The 24,131-nt window shown below is 41.6% G+C and overlaps 1 protein-coding gene across 1 annotated transcript in view; it reads left to right on the forward strand.

The window, feature by feature from the left end:
• MYLK2 (myosin light chain kinase 2) overlaps positions 1-24,131 on the forward strand; it is a 79,990-nt gene extending 55,859 nt beyond the window's left edge. The window contains exons 8-12 of the mRNA XM_073607326.1: positions 1,425-1,495; positions 4,325-4,453; positions 12,536-12,688; positions 14,493-14,625; positions 20,061-24,131. Of these exons, the coding sequence (XP_073463427.1) occupies positions 1,425-1,495; positions 4,325-4,453; positions 12,536-12,688; positions 14,493-14,625; positions 20,061-20,141 (567 nt within the window). The 3' untranslated portion in view covers positions 20,142-24,131. The remainder of the gene's footprint in view (positions 1-1,424; positions 1,496-4,324; positions 4,454-12,535; positions 12,689-14,492; positions 14,626-20,060) is intronic.

Raw genomic sequence — 24,131 nt, forward strand, 5'->3', positions numbered from 1 at the left:
GGAATTTTCTTTTACTTTCACTTACAATGATAACGTTAACTGCTTCCCGCCTGGCCTATAGCAGAATGACGGCCGGGAAGTGGTTCAGTTATCCTGACTGGGCGTCATATGACGTCCAGCAGGATAAGCCGCGATCGCACGCCCGCCGGGGGCGCGCAGCACGGCGATCGGTGGTGTGGTGTGTCAGTCTGACACACACCGCATTTCTGATCTAGGTAAAGAGCCTCCATCAGAGTGTCCAATCACAGCTGATCACAGTGTAAACAGGAAAAGCCGCGTATTGGCCTTTCCTCCACTCGCGTTGACAGACGCAAGTAGAGGAGAGCCGATCGGCTGCTTTCCTGACAGGGGGGCTCTGCACTGAATGATTATCAGTGCAGCCTCCCCAAGGATGCCCACCCAGGACCACCAGGGAGGCCCATCCATGGCCAGCAAGGATGGCCACCAGGGATGCCCACCCATGACCACCAGGTAAGCCCACTAGAGCCCACCAGGGATGGCACTCCGTGCCCATCAGTGATGCCTGCCAGCGCCTCTGATCAGTGCCCATCAGTGCTGCATATAAGTGCCACCTCATCAGTGCCACCTCATCCGTGCCAATCAGTACTGCTCCATCAGTCCCCATCAGTGAAGGAGCAAACTTACTTATTTACAAAGTTTTGTAACAGAAACGAAGGAAAATTTGCTTATTTTTTTCAAAACTGTCGTTCTTTTTTTATTTGTAGCGCAAAGAAATAAAAACCCCAGAGGTGATCAAATACCACCAAAAGAAAGCTCTATTTGTGGGGGAAAATGATAAAAATTTTGTTTGGGTACAGTGTAGCATGACGTCCCCCGTCTGTTGGAGCTGTGTTTTTGATAAGCCTGATTTTAACTGTGTCTGTGAGTACAGATACTCCTCGTTTAACGACTTTCCTGTTTAACGACCACTCAGACTTATGACCAATATTCCTCAACCTAACATCGCGCATATACATCATTATTGTATTGTGCAGTACATTACAGAGCTTTTGTTTTTGTTCTGTCCTTATGCAAATTAAAACAATGTTGTTGAGCTGGAGTTGTGTATTTAGACCTTTTTATCACAATACAGTACAGAACAGTAGTTAAGAATGCCTAAAATATTGATTACTTGGGATTCCTCGTTTAACAACCAATTAGTTTAACAACCTGGTCGTTAAGTGAGGAGTATCTGTATAATTTTGTTGCCTTTTTAATAAATGGTTATGGTCGTAATACACTAGGCGCTCTTGTATGCGTTTTTACAATTTACTATGCAGACCTAGAGATGAACCCGTCATTGAACCCACTGGACATAATAAATATAGGTTGATCTATTACTGAACATCTACTTTTTATTGGAATTCTGGAAATTGCAGCCTTAATCCTTTCTTCTGTTATATTTTTTTTTGTCCTCCTCACAGCCAGAAAACATTGTATGTGTGTCTCCCATCAGCCATATGGTGAAGATTATAGACTTTGGCCTGGCTCGAAGGTGTGATCAACGTACACTGCTCGCTCTGCCTGTTTTGTTTTTATCTACGTTATGTACTTGTGTATTGTTTGTCAGTCTGTGCTGTGCATAGCTTTTTATATCCTTGAATCATGCATGCATGTTTTAAAGTGTAATTGCGGGTACGTGTGTACGTACTTCTAATCATCTCCTGGGGGCTTTGTTATGCAAATTTGCCAACTTCTCATAAGAAAGTGTTCCTTTGGCGTGGTTCCTCACTCCTCCCCACATCATTATTGGCCATTCAGTGTATTGGGCAGCCACAGAGACCAATAGTGAGTCATGTGAAAAGAGCAGACCAAAGCACTATTTCCAAGCTGAGGTTGGTATTTGCATGATAGAACGCCCAGGTACATGCTGAGCATCCTTATGAGAAAGACTAGTGCTGCCTGCTTGTTACGAGATGGCCATGGGGGTTTCCTTCACATGAGTTCTTTGGGTCTATTTCAGCCCAACTGCTGTAAAAAGGAATTTTTGATGAGCGTGATTTATTTACTAGCTGGCTACAAGTGGTGAACGTCAAATATTAATATGCAATATTTAATATTTTACAGATTAAAAAGAACTAAAAAAAAATACAGTTTTTACTTTGTGGAACAAAATACAGAAGACATAAAAAAAAAAAAAGCTGTTCATGTATCTATTATTGATCTGCAATCGTTGTATTTTATACAGCTGAATGCCACAGAACTGTGTTGCCCCTAGCAGTAAAAAAAGAAAAAAATATTTGCCTATTACTAATTGGCCTGCATTCCCCTTCACTCCTAAGGGTAAAACAAATCGAAATGCCTAAGCACAATTTTTCAAGTTTGATATGTGTTAGTAAAACTGTACATATCATCACAACAACTTAGTGTATCCAGGTGGATTATAACGCGTTTTTTTCAGGACAAATTGGGCTTTCTTTCGATGGTAAAAACTGTCCCAAAATAGTAAAAATTAAAATTTTATATATATATATATATATATATATATATATATAATTATTATTATTATTCTTTTTTTTTTTTTTTTTTACTATTTTGGGACAGTTTTTACCACCGAAAGAAAGCCCAATTTGTCCTGAAAAAAAGCGTTATAATCCACCTGGATACACTAAGTTGTTGTGATGATATGTACAGTAATATATATATATATATATATATATATATATATATATATATATATATATATATATATTTTTTTTTTTTCAATTTAGCTGTATATTTCTTGCTATTATAATTTACCACCAAAGAACAACCCAAAATAAATTTTCCTGCTCCTGACGGTTGCAGGGATGTTAGTTGCTGTTTGTACCCGTAGTACAGCCCTGAAACAATAGTGCACATTTTGCATTTTTTTTTTTTTATCCTACCTAAAAACACTGACACTGATACTAATTTAAAGTGTTTGTTAACCCCAACAAAAAAAAATATGTTCCTTTAAAGCATGTTATATGACACAGTGTTTGTACTGTGTCATTTGGCCCCCTGTAACACCTAAAAAAACCTGACTGATCCTGCCAGTTTCTGCCCTCCCCTTTGCAAACTGACCACGGTGTATCATGGCTGCTGAGCCCTGACACCGTGGTCAGTTTACGTGCCTCCGTCATACGCAGCCTGCTATCTGTCTCCTCTCTGCTCCTGTTTCCCCTTCCCCCTCCCCTCCCTGCCTGTCAGCTTGTGGCAGTGAGGCCCCCCCCCTGCTGCTTGCATAACTGTAACATGTTTGCACCATCAGCACTGTCTCCTATTGTAGTGTCCCCCTCTGTGCGTGATTTATAAAAAAAAAAAAAAATACTGTAAATACCTCATTAAGGCCCCTTCACACTGAGGCGCTTCCTAATTGCCAGTAAAACACTGAGCGCTTTTGAAGAGCTTTCCATTAATTTGAATGGAGAGGGACATTTTTCACCACGCTGCCAGCGCACTGCCCCAGTGTGAAAGCATTCATTGATTTTAATGGAAATATGTTTTTGTGAGCTTTTCAGGAGTTTTTTTTTTAGCATGAAAGCGCCTCAGTGTGAAAGGGATCTTAAGAGTGGCGATCCGCGATCACATGACCGGCTGACTCTCTCCTCCTCCTCCCCTCCCGACTGAGATCAGCGGGGGAATCTCTGCCCCCCCCTGCTGCATTTGTCAGAGGAGGGAGAGAAGGAGAAAGCTGGCCGGTCATGTGATCTCGGATCGCCGCACTGAAATTAGGTATTTACAGCATTTTTTTTTTAAATCACACACAGAGGAGGACACTGCAATAGCAGACAGCGCTGATACATGTTAGAGTGGCTTAACAATCACTTTAAAAAAAAAAATACATTTTTAATTCTACCCAAAAGATGCTGACTGTGACCTTTGACCCTGACCTTGACCCTAACGCTAACCCTGGTGAATCTTGATCTTGTTACTTTTTTCTTTTTTCTTTTTTTTTTTTTACACATTTTTGGTTTGGTTACATTTTCCTCTCCCGCAAGAAAAGGAAGATACAATGTATCTTTCTCTTTATTCAGAAAAGGAAATAAACACAGGGATGAGCTCACAGTGACTGATCACTGTGATAGCCAATCAGAGGCTATCACAGCAATCAGGTGATCCAGAACCTACAGTCCCGGTCACGATCGTTAGTATGGGACCCAGGGCTCTCAGTGAGAGCACGGTCTCTATGCTGGGAGCCTGCTGTGCATCACGCTCCAAACACAAAGGGAGATACGCATATATGTGGCTCATTGGAAGAAAAGTGCATATATGTATTACGTCAACGGGAAGGGTTAAATTTGATCGTTTGCTCTTTAGTGCTTTGTGTTTTTTTTTCTAATTCACTTTGTGTTTCATGCAGGTACAAGCCACAGAACAAGCTGAAAGTCTCTTTCGGCACGCCAGAATTCTTGTCTCCTGAAGTGATTAATTTCGATCATGTCTCTTTCCCGACAGACATGTGGAGTGTCGGCGTCATCACATACATGATGTAATATGGAACGGTGTGATTTTGTATACACATGGCTTAACAAAATGACCAAAAAATAATCAAGATTATTGCCTTCCTTTGTTTTTAGGCCACTGTTATGCCCCGTACACACGGTCGGATTTTCCGATAGAAAATGTCCGATCGGAGCGTGTTGTCGGAAATTCCACTGTGTGGGCTCCATCGGACATTTTCCATCGGATTTTCCGACACACAAAGTTGGAGATCAGGAGATAAAATTTTCCGACAACAAAATCCGTTGTCGGAAATTCCGATCGTGTGTACACAAATCCGACGGACAAAGTGCCACGCATGCTCAGAATAAATAAAGAGATGAAAGCTATTGGCCACTTCCCTGTTTATAGTCCCGACGTACGTGTTTTACGTCACCGCGTTCAGAATGATCGGATTTTCCGACAACTTTGACCGTGTGTATGCAAGACAAGTTTGAGCCAACATCCGTCGGAAAAAATCCTAGGATTTTGTTGTTTGAATGTCCGATCAATGTCCGACCGTGTGTACGCCCTATGAGGAATATAAGGGTGAATAATAGGCTGCAACCCCTATTGGCCTGTGTCTTTTAGGACAACAAAAATTACTTGTTAGTAAAAGGCCAGAACAGAAGACAATGAGAGCTAACACTCACTTTCTATTTTTTCTTTCTTTTGCAATATTTTTCTTGTTTTCACAATAAACAAGAATACAAACATTTGTTTGATTCATTAATTATTAAGTGGTGGATCATAGTGCTAGGTCTAGTGGATCATAGTGCTAGGTCTAGTGGATCATAGTGCTAGGTCTAGTGGATCATAGTGCTAGGTCTAGTAGTGGATCATAGTGCTAGGTCTAGTGGATCATAGTGCTAGGTCTAGTGGATCATAGTGCTAGGTCTAGTGGATCATAGTGCTAGGTCTAGTAGTGGATCATAGTGCTAGGTCTAGTGGATCATAGTGCTAGGTCTAGTAGTGGATCATAGTGCTAGGTCTAGTAGTGGATCATAGTGCTAGGTCTAGTGGATCATAGTGCTAGGTCTAGTAGTGGATCATAGTGCTAGGTCTAGTGGATCATAGTGCTAGGTCTAGTGGATCATAGTGCTAGGTCTAGTAGTGGATCATAGTGCTAGGTCTAGTGGATCATAGTACTAGGTCTAGTGGATCATAGTGCTAGGTCTAGTAGTGGATCATAGTGCTAGGTCTAGTGGATCATAGTGCTAGGTCTAGTGGATCATAGTGCTAGGTCTAGTAGTGGATCATAGTGCTAGGTCTAGTGGATCATAGTGCTAGGTCTAGTAGTGGATCATAGTGCTAGGTCTAGTAGTGGATCATAGTGCTAGGTCTAGTGGATCATAGTGCTAGGTCTAGTAGTGGATCATAGTGCTAGGTCTAGTGGATCATAGTGCTAGGTCTAGTAGTGGATCATAGTGCTAGGTCTAGTGGATCATAGTACTAGGTCTAGTGGATCATAGTGCTAGGTCTAGTAGTGGATCATAGTGCTAGGTCTAGTGGATCATAGTGCTAGGTCTAGTAGTGGATCATAAGACACATACAATGCATATAACAAAACAGGGTTGCCAACCTCCCGCAGCATTTTTTTGCTGACAAAACATGGCGAATTTACTGGTGGAGCACATTTTTTTTTTTTTTTCAAATCAAACTTTTATTTAGACACAGGAAAGGGCAATGCCTCATAGTATTAACATGTATAATAATAAGGATTGAGGACGCAGCCTCTTGAAAAATACAACGGAGTCAACTGACCTTGCATAGACTTTAACATTCTGCAGATCAATGGGTACAGTAAACAAAGTTTCTGCCGTCTTAAAAAATTAACTGTTGAACCCCTTCCTTATGTCTGTTTTCTTTTTTTATACAATAAAAGTAGAATATAAAAATAAAATTGTAGTACAGAAAGTTATAGAGAAGATAGGAAAGAGGGGGAGAAGAGTAAAGAAGGGAGGGGGAGGGTGGAGAGCACACGGAGGCGGCGACACCCCCGCACAAGGAGTCGGAGCACATTTTTTTTCCTGGAAACCTGAGAAATTACAGAACTCCTATTGAAAACTAACACAGTGAATATTTGAACAGTATAAACATGATATGGAAACACTGACAATACCTATAACAAAGTAATTTGCTTGATTTACACCTAAAAAGTCAACACAACATGAAATTATCAGCCCCTGATATTTAATGGCAGCTGTAAAAAAAAAAAAATAAAATAAATCACTGATTTTTACAAACTGTCAGTAAATTTACTGGCAGTTGGCAAGCCTAATACCAAATTTACAGTGAGAGACCGGAGACACACGGGGGCAATTTACTAAAACTGGAGAGTGCAAAATCTGCTGCAGTTCTGCACAGAAACCAATCAGACTCCAGGTTTTATTGTCAAAGCCTAATTGAATAAGTTGATTGGCCACCATGCACAGCTGCACCAGATTCTGAATGCTCCAGTTTTAGTAAATCTTCCGCACAGTATTACTTGCCACGCGGACACTCAGGGCATTGTGGAAAAGGCGAGCCCCAGTTCAATCCTCTGAGGTTCTAAGTAGATTTCCGCGTTTCTACGAAAATAAGCCCGGGTCTTATAGTAATTTTGGTAACAAAAGACACAGTAGGGCTTATTTTCAGGTCAGGTCTTACCATGTAATGCGCCGTCTTCTCTCCCCCTCTCTCCCTCCCTGCCTGTCAGGAATCCCCAGTGTGAACCAACTTAAAGTGGTTGTAAAATCCTATAATCCACTCTAATACAGTATTATATAATGTACAATGACTGTGTTTCTGTAATATAATTGTGCCAAATACCTTAGTTACAGCGCCGCTTGGCGCTTCCGTGACCCGCCGGAGCTCTCTTCCTCGCTCTGAGCACTGCAGAGGGAGGGGCTGAGACCCCCTGCTGACAGCTGGGAGAAGAGGAAGAGAGCAGCGGGAGGTCAGCTGAGCGCCAATCGCCACTGTACCGAAGGTATTTGGCACAATTATATTACAGAAACACACATATTGTACATCATATAATACTGTAATAGAGTGGATTAAAGGATTTTACAACCACTTTAAACTAGGGCTTATTTTCCAGGTAGGGCTTATATTGCAGCCATCCCTGAAAATCACAGTAGGTCTTATTTTCAGGGAAGGTCTTAGTCAGTGGATCGCTGAAAGCGATCAAGGTAGAGGTGTATCTGAAAAAAATCAGGCGGGCAGCAAACAGAAACCAGGGCCTCCCAGATAAATGTCACATCAGGTAATTGTAGGTGGGGAGAGAGCTTGTATAGGCTGCAGTTCCCACGATAGAAAGTAGGAGAATCTGGGAGTGCACCGCTCTGCTGGGTTGCTGCTTGTTGTATGTCTCTCCCCACCTACAATTACCTGATGTGACATTTATCTGGGAGGCCCTGGTTTCTGTTTTGCTGCCCGCCTGATTTTTTCAGATACACCTCTACCTTGATCGCTTTCAGCGATCCACTGACTAAGTCCACCTTTGTGAACATCTTTCTTTTTCACATTTATTTGAACCTCTAGCTCCTGAAGAAGCGTTCTTTGTTAAACGTGAAACATGTAGAGCAATTGGAGAATACACCACTCTGGAATACCAGACCGGCAGTGCTCCCTTAACCTCAACTCTTTAGGGGAAGTCTAGCCTTTTCTTTTATCTGGAATATGAATTAACTGTTTATGAGTATATAGGAATACTAGAAGACTGCAGGATAGGATCCTTAATGATGTCATTATATGTGTTGTATGCCTATACCCGATGTGTTTTTAACAATGTTTTGTCTATTCCCCATGTTTTTTGTATGTTACTAATAAAATTCAACTTTTTTATACATCTTTTATAGTCCATTACAGTTGTGCCTTTAAAAGTCCCAAAAATTTTTTAGTCTCTTGATGCCCCTAACACAGTATTGGGGACGTTGGCAGAAGTGACCTTTAAGTACCTACAGAGTCACCCTGTATATTAGGTGCTTTAATACTAGGATCTCCCTTTTGCCACGGTATATACACAAACCAATAGCCATCACACAACAAATGCAAATTAAATAAAATCAAAAAAGGATAGCCAGCAATCGCAACTATAAGCGACTTAGTAGAGAGAAGAGAAAATAAAGATAGAAAAAAAGAAAGGATAGAAAAAAAGAGTATGAAGAAAGAGAAGCGAAAGAGAAAAGCTGCTCCTGCGTGTCGGATCCCAGCTCCAGTACTATATGGGCAACTGTATGTATCACACCCAAGGATTTCAGATCTTTTTCAGATTTGGTTTGCTTGCCTCGAAGAATGCTTCCCAACTTCTTACTTGTTTTTTTTTTTTTTTTTTCTTCTTTTTTTTAGAACAGGTTTGTTGATGCTTCCTTTCATAAAAAAGCAAGACAAACTGGTTTCAAAATACATGACACAACAAATCTCTAAATATTAGTGCAGGCTTGGGTATGTTAGACATGCATTCACACTACAGCGTTTTGAATCGCGGGCAGATCTGCCGCGATTTGACAGGCCTGCTGTGTGAATGATAAAACGTGGAACTCGCACTTGAGATGCCATTCATTTGAACGACACCTCAAATCGCGCTGCGGGTCTGCCGCGATTGTCGCGCGATAAAACGGGCTGCAACCGCGGGGATGCATGGCGCCCAAAAATAGTTCAGGCTACTTTGGGGCGACATGCGTCCGGCGATGCAGGTTGCCGCGATTGCAGCACGTTTTATCGCGCCGCAGACTTGCACCGCGATTTGAGGTGTCATTCAAATGAATGCCATCTCAAATGCGAGTTTTTTTTTTTTGTCATTCACATGTCTGACAGATCCGCGGCAGATCTGCCCGCGATTCAAAACCCTGTAGTATGAATGCAGCCTTGGGCCTCGTACACACGGTTTAATTGTTAGACAACCGAGCGTCTGATTTTTGTCAAAAGCGCATGTGCAGGATATTTTCTAGCATACTAACTATCCGCAAATTGTCGTTTGACAAACACGAACGTAGTGACGTACTATGAGAGTATAAAGAGGAAGTTCATTTCTCAAGCGCCGCCCTTTTGGGCCCCTTCTGCTAACTTCGTTTTAGTAGAAGTTTGGTGAGCGTAGATTCGCGATTTTCAGATCGTACAAAACAAATGCCTTTTAAAATACGTTTGGCATAACTACATCAGTATCACCAGCAAAGCAGCTTCATTATTATCCCATTATAGAAGATAAGAATTTTGACATTTCATCAATTGCCACGTCATGAATGTTAAAGCGGGGTTCCACCCAAATTTTGAACAATATCTGTATGTATTCTCTTCCTTGCCTAGATGCTGACATGCCGTTTAAAAAAATTTAAATCGTCGTAATTACCTTTTATTTTTCTATTCTTCTTTGCACTTCCTGGTTCTCCTCCCATGGGAGTAGGCGTGTTTCTAGCCTCTCCCAGACTCCTGGGAGCTAGTCTCAGGCTTCCCAGGATGCCACTGAGCATGTGCGGGAATGAGCGGTGAATGCTGGGAGCACAGCATTCACCGCATCCAGGAAATAAATGCTTGTGGGCTTCAAATGCCCACAATGAAGATGGAAACCGCCTGCAGTGAATAATATAAGTTATTCTTTCCGACAAAATCTGACACAGGCGGACATATTACACACAATATGTGAGTATGTAATGCTGAGAAGAAAAGTTTGTGAATGAACTAAAAAAAAAAAAAACGATAGAGAGGTGGACCCCCGCTTTAATTCTAGATTTCGAACGGTAGTTTACAAGACCGAACTCTTCCCAGTCGCTCCTTGATTCCGAGCATGCGTGTTTGTACTTTCGACTTTTGTGTGACGGTTTCTGTACTGACCATCCGAAAATCAGATGTTGAGTTCACATCCGACAAAAATTTTATAGGCTGCACATCCAACTTTTGTCTAATGTACAGTCAAATCATCTGTCGAATGCACCGTACTAACGATCCGAAAATCCGCAGACAGCTCCTCTTACGACTTTTCCCTTCTGATTTTCGTACCGTGTGTGCGAGGCCTTAGACTTCTCCATTTTTTTAAGGTAAAGTGGTTGTAAACCCTTTACAACCACTTTATACTACAGGCAAGCCTATAATTAGGCTTACCTGTAGCTACCCTGGATGTCTCCTAAACCTGCATGGTTTAGGAGATATCCCCTGTATTTTCATGTGCCGACGTCATTGGCACATGCGCACTGAAGCTTCAGTTAGACTGTGCCATTGCCAGCGGCTCCTGCGCGCATGCGCGAGGGTGGCGTCATCGCGGCTCCGGCCAATCACAGCGCCGGAGCCCGCGATACCAGGAAGTAACTCCGGAAGCGATGTCGGCCCGCCGGAGCGGTGGACGAGGACCGCTGCGGGGGCTTCGATGTCAGGTAAGTAATTCATAATGAGCTAGTATGCTATGCATACTAGCTCAATATGCCTTTATCTTGCAGCTTTTTTTTTTTGTTTGTTTGCTTTTTTTTTTTTTTAAGGTTTACAACCACTTTAAAGCCTGGCAGGGTAGATCAGCCTTGGTATTTTATGTCACGGATGCTCCAAAAGTGAGATTTGCCTTCTGTAAATCCAAAATTTTTTCCTTTTCTGGAAGCGTTGTTGTTTCTGCTCACCGTGTTACATCCCCATCCTGTTAGATAATGTATCTCTCCAGCCTTCAACAAAAAAAGAGAAATATCTATTTTGGGTGGACCAGCCCTTTAAAGCCTTGTACACCTGATCAGAAAATCGTACGAAGAATACCGCTTTCAAATCGATCATATGATAATCTGTACACCCCTTTCGAGGGTCGGTCACGACAGTTCGTCCGAGATTATCTGAAGGGACAAACACAAAAAAAATGTTCTCGTACGATACCAGATTGTACGATTTTTGTTTAATCAGTACAGTTTTCGTCCGCAAATACAATACATTACATCACTTCTGAATTTTTATTTTGTCCTACAAGAATCTTCGTAAGTTTAGTGACCTCTTCATTTTAGATATGGAGACTAGCATGCAAAAAAAAAAAAAGAAAAAGATGATCATTCCTCAGATAATCTCATCATTTGTACCAGGCTTAAGTCTTGGACACAGTTGTTACCTAAGGCCGGCCATACACAAAGCGAATTTCTTTCCTGCGACCACGGGTTGCAGGTAAGAGTTTCACTTGATTCCCCCCATGGACGCAGACAGTGTTGATGCGGGAATCCCTTCCGCCGGGCCATTATCTTCTGCCGGGGAAGCCATCCCCGCCGGGAGAAAACAGTGATTATCGCTAGCGGCTGCAGCAGCCACTTATGATAATCGCAAGAGAATCCGGCAGGCTGGATGTACCCAAGTTGATCGATCAATCGATGAATCTTGGTACATTCAGCCTGCCCATTAACGATTCAAATCTCCGCCAGTTCATCCCGCACCGGCCGAGATTCGAACCATGTATGGCCGGCCTAAGAAGAGCACTGGTGCAAAAATAATTCAGCCTTTTTGAGCTTGTTCCCAGGCTTACAACAGAACTTGTGATTGTCTATAAATATCTTTTTTTGAGATTGTATCCTTCACCAACATACAGTGGAGGTAGAGCTGTTTATAAGCTAAGATATACCCCCCAACTTTCTGAGATGGGAATGAGGGACACCTATCGGCAAAAGTATGCAGGTATAGGACACACCCCTTGCCACACCCCCTTAAAGGAGAATTGTACAAAAAAACAAGATCGGTTAAACCTACAAGTCTTTTTTTAACCACTACTATTCCTTTATATTGGCTTTTGGAACCTAGAAATGCAGCAATTTAGAATTCAAATGAAAGGTTTAGTGCTGGAAAACACTTTTTGATAGATAAAAAGTGCATTTTATATACATCTATATAGATCAGACCAAAATGAGGGACAAATGAGGAGGAATGAGGGACAGAGGGGCATTGTTCCAAATCAGGGACAGTCCCTCGAAATCAGGGACAGTTGGGAGGTGTGGCTAAGATATTGTTTTATAGACTGAATCTCATGCGTTAGGAGCTAGTGGCATCCCAGTGGCATGAGACAACAGGACTGATAAATGTGCGAAGTCCATTGATAAATTATTGTGGTAGGTCTGGCCTTCTTTTTTTTTCCGGTCAGTGACACTTCCTGTCTTCACAGGGTCAGCGGTCTGTCCCCTTTCCTTGGAGAGAACGATGCAGAAACCATGAACAATATATTGCTGGGTAACCCAGGATTTGAAGAAGAACCTTTTGAACAGGTTTCAGAAGAAGCTAAAGATTTTATATCCAATCTGCTGGTCAGAGAGAAGAGGTTAGAACCCTTTAACATTCAGTTTTCTTTTTCAATACATTTTTTTTTTTTAAATATTTCAGATTACTGGTTATTAGGGTTGCACCGATACTGTTTTTTTTTTTTATCGGGGGAGGTATTGATACTTTCGTTCAAGTACTATATATACGATACCGAGTACCGATACTTTGCTGTGCAATTTGCGTCAATACAAAAAAAAATTGCCGCAAATTGCACTGCCTGCCCTGTGCGCACCTCCAGCGCCCGTGATTTGCCATCATCGGCGGGACCGGGACACCTCTGCAGATTTGAACTGTGCCTAGTATGTGATCCTGCACTTCTAGGTCTGGGGCGTGCCGCTGGCGACCCACTCCCACTTTGATCATACGCAGCGGGAGCTGATCTGCGGGTACCACGGGCTCCATGTCTGCCAGCACCCGCCGATCATTAGACAGAGGGCCAGAACAGCAATCTGCCTATGTAAACAAGGCAGATCGCCATTCTGTCAGTAGGGAAGGCATTGATCCCTGTTCCTGCAAAGCAGGAACAGGGATCAATGCCTTCTCCTAGTAAAAGCTCCTCCCCCACAGTACACAAGCACTGGCTAGGCACACAGTTAACCCTTTGATCACCCCTGATAACCCCTTGCCTGCATAGTCATTAGTACAGTGACAGCGCATTTTTTTTTAGCACTGATCACTGTATTAGTGTCACTGGTTCCCAAAAAAGTGTCAGTTAGTGTCCAATTTGTCCGCCGCAATATCGCAGTCCTGCTATAAGTCGTTGATCGCCGCCATTACTAGTATAAATAAAAATGCCACAAATATATCCCATAGTTTGTAGACGCTTTATCTTTTGCGCAAACCAATCAATATACGCTTATTGGGATTTTTTTTACCAAAAAATATGTAGCATAATACATATTGGCCTATATTGAGGAAGAGATTAGATTTTTTTAATTTTCTTTATTGGATATGTTTTATAGCAGAAAGTAAAAAAAAAAAAATTATGTTTTTTTTTTTTTGTTTTTTTTTTTCAAAATTGTCGGTCATTTTTTGTTTATAAAAATAAAAAACACCGAGGTGATCAAATACCCCTAAAAGAAAGCTCTATTTGGGGGGGAAAAGAAAGGATATCAATTTTATTTTTGTACAGTGTCGCATGGCCGTGCAATTGTCAGTTAACCACTTCAGCCCCGGAAGATTTTCCCCCTTAATGACCAGGCCATTTTTTTGCGATACGGCACTGCGTTGCTTTAACTGACAATTGCGCGGTCGTGCGATGCTGTACCCAAACAAGATTGACTTCCTTTTTTTTCACCACAAATAAAAAACAATGTTTTATACTTTTTGCTATAATAAATATGCAAAAAGAAAAAAAAAAGTAAAAAATACATTTCTTCATCAGTTTAAGACAATATATATTCTTCTACATATTTTTGGTAAAACAAAAAATCGAAATGAGCTTATATTGATCGGTTTGCGCAAAAGTTATAGCGTCTACAAAATACGGAATAGATTTATGGCATTTTTATTATTATTTTTTTTTTTTTTTACTCGTAATGGCAGCGATCTCCGATTTTTAGCGGGACTGCGAGTATAATGATGGCGGCTGGTCAGCTAGTGGTTAAAGTAACGCAGTGCCATATCACAAAAAATGGCCTGGTCATGAGGGGGGGGGTAAATCTTCCGGAGGTCAACTGGTTAATATAACAATCCACCCACATCTCAGGCTGATTTTCTGAGTTTGTCCACAATGTCATCCATGACCTTCTTCTCTGCTGCTATTAGTGTTCATAATGATCTTTTTTTTTTTTTTCTGTCAGTGGGAGGATGGGTGCAGGTCAGTGCCTTAAACATCCCTGGCTCAATGACCTTGCAAGAAAGGCCAAACTTTGTAACCGACTATTGAAGTCACAGATGGAACTGCGCAAATACATGATGAGGAGACGCTGGAAGGTGAGAATTACGTTTTTTTTAATAAAGCTGTCATCGCTTTGTCTTCAAAAGTCATCCATTAACTTATGTGTTTCATTAAAAAAAAAAAACAAAAAAAAAAACGTAACAAGAACTAAAGAAATAAATATTGTCATTTTTTTTTTTTTTTCCAGTACAGTAAAACCTTGATTTGAGAGCGTTTTGCAAGACAAGCAAAATGTTTAAATAAATTTTGACTTGATATAAGTACAACAGAGTATAAAAGAGAAGAGAGGCGCCTCTAAGTGTAACAATATTTAAATGAAGTTACAACATTTAGCAACATATTGTTACACTTAGAGGCGCCTCTCTTCTCTTTTATACTCTGGAGCTCCTGCTGGATTTTGCCTGTAATCCCTTTGTGGAGGCTTCCATTTGTGGATGGACATTTTATGGTTACACAACTTGGTCACATTGCTATAATCTTTTTATATGGACTATAAATTGAAGGACCTATGAATAAATGGTTGTGGAACGAATCATATGAGTTTCCATTATTTCTTATGGGGAAATTTGCTTTGATATACAAGTGCTTTGGATTACAAGCATGTTTCTGGAACAAATTATGCTCACAATCCAAGGTTTTACTGTAACTGTTTTTAAAAACAACCATCTGTCCACAGCCTGTTTTAATTGCTTCAATTTTTATACTGATTAACCTCTGACCTCTATTTACAGTGATCCATCTTAATTAATCCTGCCTTGATACAAAACCATTCGAACCTATCACACATTCATTATAACGTACAAGACCTCAATACTTTTTTCCATCTCGACCCAGCCAACCTTTTCAACCTCTCTCCACCTGGACATATCCATTACAAACCCTTTCACACCTGTCCATCTTCATTTATCCAAACTCCACCCCCTCTCCCATTTTTATCTACTCAACCTCCACACTTGCCCATCTGGACATTCCTATTACCAACCCAAAACTCCTGTCCTTCTTGATTAATAGGAACTCCAACCCCCCCCCCCCTGCTCCTGTCCATCTTGATCAAACCTCACCACTTGACAGTCTTTATCTTTCCAAAGCTTTGCATCTGCTCCGGCCTTATTTATTCAGTCCTCACACCTACCCAGCTTGACTTGACTTCTTCAGGTCACCAACCCTGGTTTTCCTAAGCTGAAATATCTCTATACCTTCCTTTTTTTAAAAGCAAATCCCAATCTTTAACATTTTAGTGTCGTTTCAAAAGTCCTTTGCAACCTTTTAAAAACCTATAGCGTTTATTAAAATATTATTATTCAAGCATTGTGGGCTGATAACAATCGTCAGATGCCAATGAGTGAGAGACTAATGTTTGGGCTTGTAGGATTTATAAGGTCCTGGAGGAAGGTACTACAGAGGATTATACTTGTCTTCTGGGGAGTATGCATTGGGGTAACAGCATAGGTGTGCGCATCCTATTGCATTAGGGTGTGCACCCCAAAGCTCAAACGTGTGTGTGTGTGTATATGTGTGTATATATATATATATATATATATATATCTATATATATCTATATCTATAGATATATATATAGATGTGTGTGTGTGTATATATATATATATATATATATATATATATATATATATATATATATATATATATATATATATATATATATATATATATATATATATATATATATATATATATCTCTATAGATATAGATATATATACACACACACATACACACTTATGAATAAATGTAAAAAAACAGTAGGGCCGTAGGGCCGTGGATGGTGTCAGTAGAGCAGTGCGCGTGTCAGTAGTTTTTTTTTAAAATTATTATTATTTTTACAACTTTTTTAGGAGCACCATTCGGGGGACATTGGTGATTTATCAGGAGGGGGAATCTGTGCCGCACAGGGTGATTAGGGTGTGCCCAAGCACACCCGGCACACACCCTGCGCATGCATATGGGTAACAGCATCAAAACAAGAGGTCTATTTTCATGCAATATGCTTTGCAAACATGAAAATTCACAAAAGAAAACAGTTTACCATTTTTCATTTCTGCTCAAATTGACCAAATATATTTATATACTACATAATAATAATACATAATAAAAATATTATATACTATATAATAGCCATAAACGGTTACTAGGGGGGTTATTTACGAAAGGCAAATCCACTTTGCACTGCAAGTGCACTTGGAAGTGCAGTCGCTCTAAATCTAAGGGGTAGATCTGAAATGAGGGGAAGCTCTGCTGATTTTATCATCCGATCATGTGCAAGCTAAAATGCAGTTTTTTTTATTTTCCTTGCATGTCCCCCTCGGATCTACAGTGACTGCACTTCCAAGTGCACTTGCAGTGCAAAGTGGATTTGCCTTTAGTAAATAACCCCCTATGTCTCTTCTGCAATAAAATTTCATTAAATATAAAGTGATGTTAGGCGCTAAGTGCAAAAATTATTACTTAAAAAACAGCAGTGACAAACCATGTAATATCATCATAGTAAACATCATAAATAAAACCAAAAAAGTCACGCTTAATCAAATACAAACCACAAATATACAGTGAATGTAAAAACCTAGTGCATATTGAAACAGTGTAATGAATAACAAAAAAAAAAAATATATATATATATATATATAATATATATATATACACACACATATACATATATATAAATATATATATATACACGCACACACATATATATATATATATATATATATATATATATATATATATATATATATATATTAAAAAAAAAGTGAAAAAGATATCAAAAATATATAAAGATAAAAAAGATTTAAGATAGAGTTCTGGACAATATATAAGAAAAAAAGTTCCCAAAATATAGAAATCCAACAAGATGTTGTGATGTTGTAAGGAGTTCCACCACCAAGAATCTCTCTGTAAATGGAGACTCTTACCGGATAATGTGGACCTCCTATCGCTAGCGAGGTCACATGCATTGGCGGATATAGCCCTCTGCAGGGTCAAGTGATCCACCTCGTCTCTAGAGCTCACTGACGGTCAGAGAAGTTCATCTACGATATCCATCTCTCATCTGGGGGTCTCAGTCGACCAGATGCCACATATATATAAAAAAGGAGGCTCCAATAGTGTGGTAACGTCTAAAACACTTTAGTTGTAAAAGCCAAAAGGTGGGTAGTCACAAAATATATAAACATTCTAAGCATTGTCAAATAGGTTTGCCGGCAAATAAAAATCCAAATCACCCGCACTTCCGTGGGGGGTCACGTGGGGCGTAATGACGTCAGTGTGTAGCTCTGCCCAATAAAATTTCATACGTGCCTATCTGCACTGTACACTGAGCCGGGTGTGTAAACATGCAGCTCCGTGTACAATTTGGACATTTGCTGAGATGAATTAACTCTATGCGCATGCGTGGGAGTGATGTCATCTGAGCCCGGCCAATCAAAAAAAAAGCCAAAGATCAGGAACCAGGGAAGAATAAGATATATCTTAGAGTGGTATTACCAACAAACAAATGCAGAAATCCCTTAATGAACTACAACAAACGACATATCTGGATGGGACTTTACAGGAATTCAATGTATTCACACATATAAATCCATTAAAAATTATTTTTTATTAAAGTGGTATTAAAGGTTTTGGCTTTTTTTTTCTTTTTAAATAACAAGCAGTGGTTTTGCACAGAGCAGCCCCCAATCTTCCTGTTCTTCAGTCCCCCAGCGGCGCTCCTGGCTCCTCCCCCTTGACTAGTGCCCCCAGTAGCAAGCTGCTTGCTATGGGGGCACAGGTGTGTGCTTGCTCCCAAGCCCTGCTCTATGTGTCCATAAAACACAAAGATCAGGGGCTCGGCCCTGCCCCCCCGCTTTCTCCTCATTTGATCACTGGCTGTGATTGACAGCAGTGGGAACCAATGGCTCCTGCTGCTGTCTCAGCCAACGAGGAGAGGGAGTCCCAGGACAGCCTGAGGCTCCAGGACACTGCATCACTGGACTGGAGGTGATTATAGTTCAAAGTGATTCTAAAGGCAATTTTGTTTTTACATAACAAACACGTCATACTTACCTGCTCTGTGCAATGTTAACCTAAGTGTTTTGAGAGTTCTTGCCCAATTTTGTGTGTTCAGGACCTCCTGTTACATTCACCGCCATATAAAATAATAAAAAATCCAAAATATGGTGGGAACCCCTCATAATGGGCACAGCAGGTGTACAGACCTGGGAACTCAGCACAGGGATGATGGGAACCCCTCATAATGGGCACAGCAGGTGTACAGACCTGGGAACTCAGCACAGGGATGGTGAGAACCCCTCATAATGGGCACAGCAGGTGTACAGACCCGGGAACTCAGCACAGGAATGGTGGGAACCCCTCATAATGGGCACAGCAGGTATACAGACCCGGGAACTCAGCACAGGGATGGTGGGAACCCCTCATAATGGGCACAGCAGGTATACAGGCCCGGGAACTCAGCACAGGGATGGTGGGAACCCCTCATAATGGGCACAGCAAGGTTACAGGCCCAGGAACTTAGCACAGGGATGGTGGGAACCCCTCATAATGGGCACAGCAGGTGTATATACCCGGGAACTCAGCACAGGGATCAAGGGAGCCCCTCATAATGGGCACAGCAGGTGTACAGACCCGGGAACTCAGCACAGGGATGGTGGGAACCCCTCATAATGGGCACAGCAGGGGTACAGACCCGGGAACTCAGCACAGGGATGGTGGGAGCCCCTCATAATGGGCACAGCAGGGGTACAGATCTGGGAACTCAGCACAGGGATGGTGGGAGCCCCTCATAATGGGCACAGCAGGTGTACAGACCCGGAAACTCAGCACAGGGATGGTGGAAACTCCTCATAATGGGCACAGCAGGTGTATATACCCGGGAACTCAGCACAGGGATGGTGGGAGCCCCTCATAATGGGCACAGCAGGTGTACAGACCCGGGAACTCAGCACAGGGATGGTGGGAACCCCTCATAATGGGCACAGCAGGTGTACAGACCTGGGAACTCAGCACAGGGATGGTGGGAACCCCTCATAATGGGCACAGCAGGTGTACAGACCTGGAAACTCAGCACAGGGATGGTGAGAACCCCTCATAATAAGCACAGCGGGTGTACAGACCCGGGAACTCAATGCAGAGGTCTCAAATTTAAAGTATCTAGGATGCAGAAAAAAAATTCAACGGGAGTTAGTTCTCCAAGCATTAAAATATCAGTTTTGGTCAGACGAATTTGTCCACCGCATTCGGCAGTCTTCTGCTACCCAGCTAAACCTTAGTGATATGAAATATTTGCCATTATTATTGGTAGCACTAATTTTCATATTTATATATTTCTCTCCGCGTTCAATTTTCTAGCAGTCACTTCCCTCTACATTTTTCATCCCTGACCCCACAGCATCATCACATCACTTCCAGCCTTGACCAAAAAATTGACAATCCTCTTTTTTTTTTTTTTTTTGTCCCCAACAGAAAAACATCTTTGCGGTGACCGCAGCAAACAGGTTTCTGAAGACTGGGAGCTCAAGCTGTCTCACCTTACTAGCAAAATAGAAAGCAACCGGGGAAATTTTGATATATCTTTTTTTTTTTATAGGCATAATGACCCTTCTTTTATCTTGTTGTACTTGCAGTATTTTTGGACTTGCCTCAAAAGGTTTTGCAGTTTCAAAGTTCTGAATTATTATTACATTTGTTCTTAAAAAAAATACCTCTGAAAACCTACTGCCTTTCTCTTTGTTGGTTACCAGATACCTTAAACATTTTCAGGGCTCATACCGCTGGCCCTGTCTGTTCACCATGGCACAACAAATGAACTTTTTTAAGTCTCAGTCAAAACTAAAAGTATTAGCAAATGAATGTGGTTTCATAATTCTGAAGATATAACTTTATGGTGAATTGAAGCGGATTGGCCCAGTCTTTATTTGGTGAATCATGTAAGGGGACTCATCCTTAAAGGGCTTGATCACGTAGATGTACTTTTCTCTGACATCTTACAGTAGCTATAGGTTGTCTCTTGACAGATATGCATGTTGCACAGTTTTTGATGGCTCCCACTACATAAAACCTGCTTACTTTACTGTTTTGTATTTGGTAATCCCAGTTGCTGGTCAGCTGTGATAGCTAACTCAAAAACAGTGAGGAGAATAGGAGTCAAGTCCACTTACTTCACCCGATTGTCAAGAGACAATTTGTATGTGTTTTTGAGATCACGTGGAAGTGACAGAGATCTGCAGCTCGTTGATGAACCCTATTTGAATAAGCCATAATCCAACTTTTGTAACGTTTTGCTTGGTTAGATTTCAATTTAAAAGAAGAACTCTTGTTTGTTTTTATCTTTCTATGTTTTATACTTCTACTTTGTCCCATCCACCACCATTTTCTATAAGCACTCCCCTAGTGAGTAATCTATGGGACTTGCTCAGTTGGTGGGTCTTTCTATCTTTGGTTGTGGCTGTGTGTGACAAGGTATCTGCTCTTCATGGGGATGTTAGATAGGATCTGTTAGAAGGATTACAGTGAATATTTGTAAGGATAGTAAGGTTAATTGCAACATGTGATAGTTAACCAAGCCCAACCCCTTTTTTTTTTTTTACAGTATAGCCTATTTCCTTTTGCTTGTTTTGGGTAGATTGGGGAAAGGTTCATTCTTCTTGTTTTTTTTTTTTTTTTTTACTGTCTGGGTCCTATTGGGAACATTTTCTTGACTTCCTGTCCCGGAGAGAGAACAGGAAGTGCAAGGAAATCTCTCCAAAGTGAAGGGAATACCTTTTGAGACAGTTCTCACAGGAAAAGATGTCCCTGTTGGAAGATTTATCCTTACCCCTTGGTATGGTCTGGACAATATTTTGGAATCCCATCATTTTTAGTTTTTGGTGACAACGGTCATGAGACGTAAAGAGGAGATTAATCACTCCAGTGGGGATACAGTAAACAACAAAAACCTGAAAGGGGTTTTAACCCTACCCCACCCATGCCACCAAAAACATAAAGGCCTCATGCACACTGAATGATTTTACAGCTCCTGTTTCCTGACACGAGCATGACAGCATACACGAATGGGATAGGCTCCGCCCCTCACCCAATCAAGACTGGTTATACTATATATTTGAGTCGCCTCCCCCCAGGCGGCATTCTCTTTTTGTTCCTCAAATGGTTATAGCTGTGAAACAAAGAAAATTTATATTTTTGCCCTCACCTTGCCAGATTCATCTGGCCAGCCATACAGGTTCAGCCTCTTTCCTGTGACGAATCCCCCTCCGTTCGGTTGTAAAATTTCCATACGAGGGAGACCCGCCCAGGCCCAGATACTTGGGGCTGGGATACTGGTCTCTGGATGCAGGTAAAACAGTTCTGCCTTATGGCTGGTTGGGACTGATCCAGTCTCTCCTCCCTGGTGAGTTGTGGCCCCACACACCATATTTGATTAATCTGGCTTTGAGTATGTTTGGTTTCCCTTGCAAAATGCTGGAATTGTTGTCAGGGCTGCCCTCTTCCAAGATGGCTCCTTGTCTGCTTCCTGTGGCTGGACTGCGGGTTGCCCTTTCCTGATGGATGGATGGGGTGCCTGATGGGCTTCCAGTTGGCAAGGAGCAGCAAGATGAGGTTGGGGTAACTTATGGCCCACTGTAGCAGTGGTTGGGAGCTCCAGGCGGCTGCCTGGGGATGGATTGGTGGCCACCTGTCATGAATGGAGCCTCTCCCATCCCCTCTTAGAGCCAGTCAGGGGAGGGTGTTGAACAAAACAGGTAAGCTTTCCATGGGCTGTCATGGTGTGCCTGAATAATTATGCTGTTATTATACAAGCTGCCCAAGTAGGTTAAACGGCTGCGTATAGTTCTGTCTGTTTCATTTTGCCTTACAGGTTTTGTTTGTCTGTAGGTCTATTAATGCATGAACTGATATATCAGGTGTTTGCTGCAAAGTTGAGTCTTTCCTATTAACTCAGCAATGCCTGGCCTTGCAGGTTTGAGATCACTGGGTTAACGCTCCAATGCTTGGATTTGCTGTTTTTAACCTTTTACAAGTCAGTGGCCTAGGGCAAAGCTCCCCACTGTCCCTGATTTGGAGCAATGTCCCTCTGTCCCTCTTTCCTCCTCATTTGTCCCTCATTTTGGTCTGATCTATATAGATGTATATAAAATTCACTTTTTATCCATCAAAAAGTGTGTTCCAGCGCTAAACCTTTCATCTGATTTCCAAATTGCTGCATTTATAAATTCCAAAAGCCAATATAAAGAAATAGTAGTGGTAAAAAAAAAAAAAAGCACTTGTGGGTTGAACCAATCTTTTATTTTTTGTATAACGCTCCTTTAAGGGGGCGTGACTAGGGGTGTGTCCTATGCCTGCATACTTTTGCTGATAGGTGTCCCTCATTCCCATCTCAAAAAGTTAGGAGGTATGGCCTTAGGGTAGGTGATCTGGCCAGGTATATTAACCCTTCATTGTGCTGCTTATGACAGAGTGATGCTTCAGTATGGATGACACTGCTATGCATTGTGTTGCTGCTATGCGTTTAAGGTCTGCTTTGGGTGCAATGTGTTTAATGATTGCTATGCATTGACCTGTTATGTCTAAATGCCAGAGTAAATTCAGTGTTCTGCTTAAAGCTACAGCGCCTTAAGTAATTGGTTTATTACACTACTGTCTGTAATTGCTTCTATCTAAGGGTTTAACCCTTGCTCACACTAGCAGATGGTCCATTTGCGGCTTCAATGTCTGCAAATGAATGTGTGGATGGCCACTGATATCATATTAAGGCTATGTCCTAGCCAGTACTTCCAGGTATTTATTATGACCACAAACCTGCAGCTCATATCTTGAGCCATGAGCATACCCAGAGACCAGCCATGATCAATAAGGTGAGGGTCAGGTAGGTATGCTCTCCTAAAATAAAAAAAGAATGCACGGGCAGTATGGATGGTAAAACTCTCCAGCCCCTAAATACCAGCACCACTCCCCAAAGGAAAAGTGGCAACTTGTTCCTCCAACAGTGACAAGTCCTTTTTGGCTCTGAAGAAAACTGCTATACATTCAAAGTGCTGCCAGAAGGGGCAGACTAAAAAGAAATCACAATAAGGACCATCCTGGGCGGTATGGGGAGTGTGGTTAGCTGACGTGCCCACCAAGATGCTATGCCAAGTTGCATATCAGGCGGCAGTAATCATAAAGGCAGATGTGTTGACTCAAGTGCAAACTGACTGGGTGGAACTCTAGTCGCTCACGCTCAGGTACTAAGCTAATCAAACAGCTGAGTTTGTTTAGGGGGTACCTCTGCCTCAAAAGCAGCAGGCCAAGGAGCTTTCATCAGATTGGCCAGATGTGTTTTCATGCTAGCATAGGATGCAAGATCCCTCTGTAAAGCCCAACTTTTACTGCAGAGGCAGTTAGCCAAGTAATCTTCCTCAGACTAGCCAGAAATGCAAGTCTGCCAGTGGATGATGCAATAGCCTTCCCAGAGGCATGGGAACAGCAATATGGAGTTGGAAATGAAGGTTTATACTACCATTAGGGAGTATTGTGTGGCCTGCATTGGAGTTCACT

The sequence above is a fragment of the Aquarana catesbeiana genome, linkage group LG12 (assembly GCF_042186555.1).
Source record: "Aquarana catesbeiana isolate 2022-GZ linkage group LG12, ASM4218655v1, whole genome shotgun sequence".
NCBI classification, from domain to species: domain Eukaryota; kingdom Metazoa; phylum Chordata; class Amphibia; order Anura; family Ranidae; genus Aquarana; species Aquarana catesbeiana.